Here is an 8671-nt window from a genome sequence, read left to right as displayed (position 1 = left end):
ACTTAAATAAGATGTACCTAAACGATGTAGATTTAAATAAAACTCCAAGTAAAAGTTTCTCGAAGAGCTATTTTGATTATTTAAAGTTCGAAACAGCTGGGAAGATGAATATGAGCGAACTGGAGACTCCTGCTAATTTGAAAGAGGACAAAGATGAAGAGGGGACGAACACACCATTTATTACATATTATTTGGCTGGAAAGACGAGCAAAAATGGACTTGAGCAGGAGGGAAATGTACATTATCCTTGTGATGATGAAAAAGGTGGAGTTGTCCACCCTGGGGCGGAGGCTGAAAAGGGTAGTGGCAGTTATTTGCCACCAAGCGAGAATCCACAAATAATTGAAGACTTAATTTCGAAAGGAGAACAGGACAAAAAAAGGGATAGCCATTTTGTTACGGAGGAAGAAGTGAGTGCTGTTTCCCATTTGGATAAATTTAAAAGTATGGTCTCTAACCAAGGGGATGATACTAAATATAGAAGGAGCTACAATGGAGGGGGCGGAGGAGGAGGAGGAGGAGGAGAGAGTGGGACCCTTCTGAAGGCTTCCACATCGCAAAAGTACAATTTTGTAAAGACTAAAGAGGAATACAATGAAATAATGAGGGGAAAATATGGACGAGATGAAATTGGAAAAGGTAGTGCAACCACTACTGGAAGGATTGCAGAGAATAGAGGCGTAAATTTTTTGGGCAATTTTGTCTCAAACAATAACGTCAGTTTTAATGACAATATATTTTGTTCAAATCAATTTCATATAATAAATACGAAATCGTTTCGGGAAAACCTGTTCGCCGAGTCCAAGCAGTGTGACAGGGAGAGAACCATGCCGCTACAGATGATGAAGCATGTAAGTGACGCGTTACCCCACGGGTGTGATTTGGGAAGAAGTTTGATGTTAAGAGACATGTCGCTAGCTAATTCAATAATGGAGAAGCCAGGCGTCCACGAGGTCTCCTTTGGGGAAGGCGCGTTGCACAGGGGAGGAGACTACCAATATGCCAGCCCATGGAATGGTAAGGTAGATACCCATGATGACAGACCCTTTGATGTAAGCAAAAACAATTTGGTGGTTAACTCCATGATGTTGCAAAGGTCTCAAACAGGAATTAACCAAATAGACCAATTTGCAATTCATAGGAGTGCCAGTTTTGGGGATATAAAAAAAAGCACCAGTTTGGTAAACAAGTTTGATAAGGACCCACACACAGATGTGTATGTTCGTGAATACAGCACGGGGGTTGATAACCCTCCTGTTCGTTTTAATTCTTTAAAAAGGAGCACTGTAAATTTAGCTAGCCACGAGGAAGAGAACCATAGCAGATGGAGCAAAAGTGAGCATAACATAAACGCTGGTGACCACACAGAGGTGAGCAAGAATGTCAATTACAATAATGAAAGGAGCTATAACACTATGAAAGAGATGGATTCGGAGGAGGGAACAATAATACGTGGAAGCGATCTGTCCAACGCGAAAAACGGAATCATTTTCACCAAATTGAGCAATTTGCACAAGCATAGCGATGATGAGAGGGATGTTCTTCACAACACCAGCAAATACTCAATCGAAGGCAGAGAGAAAAAAAAAAAACTTCTCCAATAGTTCTGAACATGTATATCTGAGGAGTAGTCATTATAACGATGTAGGGGAGAGAAGACCAAATTATGCAAATGCGGTTAAGAAAAAAAAAAACATCACCGTAGATATTGGAGGTGTTAATAAGCATACGTACGATGGTGTTGTGGGCTTTGTGGACATAAACAAATCACATGAATTGCCATCCTTCTTTGAGAAAGCACACATGGGTAATTGTGAAGAAGGGAGTGTAATGCATAGAAGTGTGGCCAGTAAACACGCCAATGCCATTATACCTGCTGATGGAATGACGAATGCGCATATGGATGAGGGCAATGGAATGAGTTTTTATAATGGTTCCTTTGTGGGGAGGGAATTACTTCCTGTGGGGAGCAAAAGTGGTTTGAACAAGTTAGGCGAGACTGCCGATTTCGGAGGGAAAGAGAGCAGTGATTTCTCCGAATCAAGAAATACCGACAACACGGTTAGGATAATCTCTGGAGAGGGTTACGTTTCTGACAGGAGGAGGGAAGTCATGGACGGGCGTGACTTGAGGCAGTATTGGTTCGACTACATAAATAGCAGCTTTGGTAGCGTCAATGCGAATGATATACGGGGGTTGATATTTGGCAGTTCGCAGGGACGCATCGATAGTAGTGCTGCTAACAAACACTTCGGGCCCATATCACACCAGACGCAACACTCTGCGTGTGCAGTGCCTGGGGACGTCTCCACCAACCGCATTAATGAAGACGTACTGGCAGAACTGATCAGGGAAAAAATAAAGGACAGCATAAATGACGTTGTTGAGAGGTTGCTGAGTAGGAGGGGCAATACGGACATAGACAGCAAGGATGTTCTGGGCGAAGTTGAAAGGGAGCCAAATTTGAGTCATGCATCGAAGCGTGACCAGGGGGGGATAGACGAAGATGTCGCGCCAGTTGAAGGGGGCGCAGGGGAGCTGAGAGAGAAGAACAGCACTCTTATTTGTAACAACGGAGTGAATCAAACCATAGGTAAACAATATGGAGACGAGGTTCAATCATCACAGGGCAGTCAACACATGGGAAGGGAACCGAACAAAGAAACTGTTATGCTGGATGAAGAAGATGTTAACGAAATTGAGAAGCTGAATAATCATCTCAAATTGAATAAAATAAAAAAAAAAATAAAATTGCCAAAAGAAGACAAAGAAAAGAATCAAGTGAAATGGAAAAATGTCCTGTATAATTGTATAGATATAATTTACTTGTTGACGAATGAAAATAATGCGAAAAATAAAAAAATGAACTCCTTGTTAGGAGAAATAAACAAGCTGAACGAATATGAAAAGAAGATAGAGAATCTGAATGAAGAGAATGAAAAATTGAAAATAGAAGTGCTGCAAAAGAACGAACTTGTGAAAAAGAAAGACATTAAGGAAAGGACAAACTTAAATCTTAAAATAGCTGAACAAGGAAAAAAAATTGCTAATTATGAGAAGGACATTAATATATATAAAAATAAAGTCAACAAACTGAATCACAAAATAAGTAGCAAGGATAGCGAATTGGACAAGTTGAAAAAGCAGTACCAGGTAGTATTGGACGAAATTGACAAGTGCAAACAGGATGCAGCTGCTACTGTGAAGCAGGTACTGAACAAAAAGCACACCACTCTGGTTGATAAGCAATGCCTAGACATTTCGAAGCATTACGAGGTTGAGATGTGCATGCTTAACAAAGAGATCAGGAATTTGAAGGACCTGCTTAAAAGTGAGGCCAAGGAGAAAATCATGCTCATCAAGAAGCTTAGAAAGTGCTCAGGGGGGGGGAGCCTTCGGGGTGGGCACCCCGGCGATCAGTCCAACACTAATTCGTGTGCCCATTCCGCTGCATACTCCAGTGATGATGCGGATGGGGAAGGAAGAAGGAGAAAGGCCGCTCTCCAAAAGGGTAACCCAACCCAGGCAGACACACGTGAGCAAACCAATGAAGGCACGTATAAAAAAATGTGCCAAAATTTATTTAACGAAATGAATGAAATAAAAAAAAATTTTGACAATCAGAAAATTTTGTATGACCAAAAAATTGAACAACTGGAGCAAAAGCAGGAGCTGCAGAATATTAAAAATAAATTGGACGCATCTGAGAAAATTGTAGAAGTGTACCAAAATATTTTTCGCGAAAATGTAAATTATATAAAAAGTGATAATGTGCAAAAACGGGATTTCAGTCAAACCATGGGTGAGACGCATCCCCAAGGGGATGAGAAGGGTTACGCTCATCTACAAAGCAGTGAGAAGGATAATTTGGCCAAAAAGATGGATGTTAGTTTGGCTCGAAACTCCAATGGGGGAAGCAGCCACGACGATTTTGGTAAATGCTCTGTTGCATTGTCGAGGAAGAATAATCCTAATACTCAGATGAATGCCACCGTGACGTCTTGTAATATGCCCGGGCCGTCTGCAGAATTCACCATGAGCAGTGTCCAAATGGGAAGTGAGTCAGGGGGTGGCCACGTGATGGGGCCCGGGGTTAATATCGTTCCCTTGGTGAGCGGCATTGGTATGGTTAGCGGTAATAACATGGCTGGCAGTGTTGGTAGTGTTAGTGTCATCGGTTCGGTGAGTGGCCTTGGCTTGGCGAGCGGCTTAGTGCCAGTCGGCCTGCACAACTCGAAGGCCACGACGGAACACAACTACCTGAACGAGTTTGTAAAGATGTACGTAGAAAAGAACCCCATGAGTGAATCCAACAACGGGTTCAAAATTAGCGAATTCACAAAATGGAATGAAAAATGCACAGAGAATATGCCCAATATTGAAGAGAAAATAAATGACCTACATGACAAATTAATGAAATTTGAAAAGACAGAATTGGTCAATATATTCATAAGTATATGTAGCGAATTAAAAAGTGATAATATTTTTTTCGTACTCCAGTTTGTAAAATTTTTGTCCTTTATGGTGTATGAACAGTTCCCCTTATTTACTTCCTTCTTTTACAAAGTCGCCTCAATAATTTCGATAAATTCTACCAAATTTGATGAGTACATAAATGTGATAAAGAAGTGGAAGAGCTACTATGTGAATGGGCAGAAGTATTATCTGTTCCGGAGGAATGTGCTTTTAATTTTGCAACAAGATTTGAAGGACGTCAGAAGGAGCGACATGGACAGAACTTGCTTGAACATAGTCAGAAGTTTGTACCAGAAGAATTTGGAGATGTCCAAATATTCCAATGTACGGCAAGCCGGCTCGCAGAACGCGCCGCGTCTACGCCCACTCTACACCGCCTGTAAACGGCGTGTGAATCACGTGTAAACCGCGTCTAAACCACGTGTAAACCACTTTTGCGCCACTTGCACCCCGCAGGACTCCTTCGAAAAGGCCGAATACATAATCAACAAGCATTCGAAAGAAATAATCAGCAAAATAATTAAGACGTACATGAACCTCTACAGCATTGACAAAATCTGCAACATCATCCCGCATATGAATTCGATGAACTCAAAGGTGCGTTATGGGACACGTCCATGCCGTCGCGTACACTCGTGAGGGGTTGGTGCATTTGGGTAGACAGACCAACTTTCGTCTTCCTCCCCCACGCATGCACATACGTTACAATGTCTTGCCCCCCCCCCCCTTTTACAGCTCAAAACGCAGTCCTACTTTGTGAGGTCCATATCATCCTGCTTGAATTTGAACAAAACGGATAATTTTCAGGAGGTTCGATGGGTGTAGCGGTGTATACAGGCGTGCAGATGGGTCTGCTCAGCCGCTGCTTTTCCTTTTTTGCCGTCTACCCATATTTACCATTTGTCCATAATTACCCCTTCCTCACACCCCAACAGATCGAGCGGAAAATAAAAGAACTGGCGCAAACCAAGGGGATTAACGAAAAGATAAAGAACAGGTAGGCACTCAAATTTTTCGACACGTCGCACACGTTGGGAGAGATAATTGAACGTACATCTTATGCACAGGAGGGACGCGTACAAAATAATGCAACATGAAAGAGGAAGGTGTCCCCTCACGTCTCTTCCCCTCTCCTTGGTCTAACTACTCATCACTTTCACCCCTACTTTGGCTCCCCGTGTAGAATAAACGTAGACGAAATGGACGAATATTTAGCGGCGTACACAATTATGGGTACCCTGAAGAAGTACTTGAACGTTACCCTCACCCAGGACCTGTTGCCCTCCATATCGAAGATCATTCAGAAGAACAGGTCATCTCAGTGAGGGCTGCGCGGTGAATCCCCATATGTCACCTTTGCGACACCTCCCATTTGATCATTTTTTTGTTACACCTTTTGGCGTTTTCGCTTCCTTTTTAAGTTTACTTATTTTTTTTGTTTCGACGTTATATGTGTGTTTAATATGTGTCCTCATTTGGCGAGTTTATCTTAATTCGCTTTATTCATTCGTACGCATAACCCCTTCGTTTGGCGCGTCCTCCACGTGGGAGTGTTCATTTTTTTTTTTTTTTTTTGTTCACTCTTCAAATAAAATTGAAGTGTTATTATTAATTATTTATATCATCCTTTATGAATCTCTAAATTGACGTTTTATTTTTTTTTTTTGTCTTTTTTTTTTAACTTGTGAATTTTTTTTTTTTTTTCTTTCTTATAAACCAAATGGCATTATGTGAAGATGCAATGTGTGAATGGATCTAATCCTATGCACGGCTTAGTATATCACGAGCACAAAGCGTACGCAAAAAAGTATATTAATATGTGTATGTGTATATGTACAGATGTTGCAACAGTTGCTGAATAGTACAACTGATGTGATGGAGGTATATTTATACATAACTCTTATATAAAAAATAATGTACAGGATGTAACGGCGTCGGAAGGGTGGGGTCGGGGTTGCCATTTTCCTCAGCGCTGCTGATGATGATGATGAAGATGAAAACATAATCACGGTGATGACTTCCCTACAAAGGTCACTCTCGCTCTCTCTCTTATTTGTTTACATAGCACTTTTGATAATGTCAACAAAGGATGGCTTCAAGGAAGCATTTCCAACTAGGAACCCATCAATATCTTGCTGCTTAATTAGGGATACACAATTTTCAGTATTAACACTACCCCCATACAGAATTCTGATCTGGTTAGCATTTTTTTCTCCACATTTTTCTTTAACAATATTTCTGATTTCCTTATGGACCTCTTGGGCTTGTTCAGGTGTTGCTGTCTTTCCCGTTCCAATGGCCCAAATTGGTTCATATGCCAAAACAACATTATCGAAGTTGTTAATTAAATGAACAAAGCTGTTGACTTGTTTTTTTATCACGTCGATGGTTTGATTTTTTTCTCTCTGTTCTAATGACTCACCAAAACAGACAACAACTTTTAAGTTATTTTTTAAACACTGTTGTAGTTTCTCCTTTACATCTTCATCCGTTTCGTTAAAATATTTTCTTCTTTCAAAATGTCCAATGATTACATATTCAATGTTAAGGTCCTTGGCAATTTCTGCGCTGATTTCTCCTGTGTAGGATCCATTTCCGTACTTTGATACATTTTGTATGCCTGTGTGAAACTTTGGCTTCAGCAAGCTCTTTGCCAATTCGTAGTGCACGCTCACGGGGAAAACGACAACATCTGCAATTGGAAGGGGGTTCAGCATTGGCATGGAGAAATCGTCACGGAGCATTAATCATGCCCGCATAGACATCTACATGGCCGTGGCGCAGTTCCTCCTGCACGACTTACCCAGCTTGGCGGGGTCAACGTCCAACTCATTAAAGCTAGCCGTCAGGGCCTTTATGCTTTCCTGGGTTCCATTGCATTTCCAGTTGGCTGCTACGAAATATTTTCTGCTCATTTTGCGGGGTGGATTTAGACGTTAGCAATGTGTGGAGGGTGGCGTGGCTTGTCACAGGGGCCTTCAAAAAGGTGGGGAAAATGACCGTGGAGTCAGCATTTTCGTGCGCAAACAGGTGATACGTTTGGTATGTAAAGAGAAAACCATTTTAGGAAGTACACAGTCGCTCATATGGTGAATACACAGTCGCCCATATGGTGAATACACAGCTACTCATTTGATAAACACACAGTCGCTCATATGGTGAATAAACAAATGGGCATATATTTTGCACAAAGTGTGAGCGTATGTAGGCGACGGTACGAAAAATGTAGGAATAAATTTACAGGCATATTTAGATACATAAGTATATGTGCGTACAGGGCGATCCATTATATACGTATGGATACATTTTTAGCACAATTTTTTATTTGTACAAAAAAAGAGAAAAAAAAAAAAAACTTACGTTGAATCCTGAGAGTGATGGTCACTAAAATTGGCAATTAAGAAAGTAAATACAATGAGAAAGTTACAATTTTGAAAAAAAAAAACCAACAACAGAGGAATTGAAAAAATAATTAATTTGAATAAAGATACTTCTTAAGAAAGTTAAAAGGAACTGAATTGTGGAACAATGTTTCATTTATATGAAGGCGGTAGGGGCTTAAAAGAAAAATGTTTTTTTTTTTTTTTTTACAAAAGTGTTTACTTACGTTGTGGAGAAAAAATAAATACCATCATGACGGGGTACGCATTATAAATTTGTTTGAAATGATGTGATGTTATTTTTGTTCATTTTTTTTTTTTTTTTTTTTGGAGGGGGGGCTTAATTTAGCGTGTGGTTTTTTCTCTTTTTTTTTTAAATTGTAAAGTTTACATTTCAGTGTAGCTTTCCTATTTCTGGTACATTTTTTGTTCCATTTTGTTCCATTTTTTTGTACTTTTTTTTAGTGTCATCGTCTTTGTGATCATTGCATAAGAGCTGTCCCAGCGTACGTCCATGTGCTTTCCTTTGGAGAGCCCGAAGGAGGTCACATCTTCCTGTGTACATTTGGGGTACATGCCCCAATGGCCATAAATTATATATAGTGACATTCCTGAATTGAACGGCCGAGAGAGGGAGTTGGTGCATCAGCTGACTCGCTGGCGTGATTAAGGAGGAAAAAAAAAACATCCACAAGCTGCTGTCATTTGGCATAATTATGGGAGAATAAAATTTTAATTTACAAATCCAAATGAGTATGTGTTTATGTATTTATAGAGAGAAAAAAAAAAATTGAAGGAAGTACAGCACATGTATA

At 40.3% G+C, this 8671-nt stretch overlaps 3 protein-coding genes across 3 annotated transcripts in view; 2 read left to right on the top strand and 1 right to left on the bottom strand.

The window, feature by feature from the left end:
• Positions 1-1604, top strand: part of AK88_02601 (uncharacterized protein) — a gene marked incomplete at both ends in the record, with an annotated part of 6358 nt that extends 4754 nt beyond the window's left edge. The window contains one exon of the mRNA XM_012480226.1: positions 31-1604. Within this exon, the coding sequence (XP_012335649.1) occupies positions 31-1604 (1574 nt within the window). The remainder of the gene's footprint in view (positions 1-30) is intronic.
• A 199-nt stretch (positions 1605-1803) lies between these two features.
• AK88_02600 (uncharacterized protein) lies at positions 1804-5801 on the top strand (the record flags this gene model as incomplete). The annotated part of the gene is made up of 5 exons (XM_012480225.1): positions 1804-4800; positions 4933-5073; positions 5212-5286; positions 5412-5473; positions 5660-5801. The coding sequence occupies 5 exons, from the start codon at positions 1804-1806 to the stop codon at positions 5799-5801; spliced, it is 3417 nt and encodes a 1138-aa protein (XP_012335648.1).
• A 732-nt stretch (positions 5802-6533) lies between these two features.
• AK88_02599 (triosephosphate isomerase) lies at positions 6534-7391 on the bottom strand (the record flags this gene model as incomplete). Its single annotated transcript, XM_012480224.1, has 2 exons — positions 6534-7168; positions 7280-7391. The coding sequence occupies 2 exons, from the start codon at positions 7389-7391 to the stop codon at positions 6534-6536; spliced, it is 747 nt and encodes a 248-aa protein (XP_012335647.1).
• Between the last annotated feature and the right edge of the window lie 1280 nt (positions 7392-8671).

The sequence above is a fragment of the Plasmodium fragile genome, assembly GCF_000956335.1.
Source record: "Plasmodium fragile strain nilgiri unplaced genomic scaffold supercont1.26, whole genome shotgun sequence".
Classification (NCBI taxonomy): Eukaryota; Apicomplexa; class Aconoidasida; order Haemosporida; family Plasmodiidae; genus Plasmodium; species Plasmodium fragile.
This window is presented reverse-complemented; position numbering and strand designations above follow the sequence as displayed.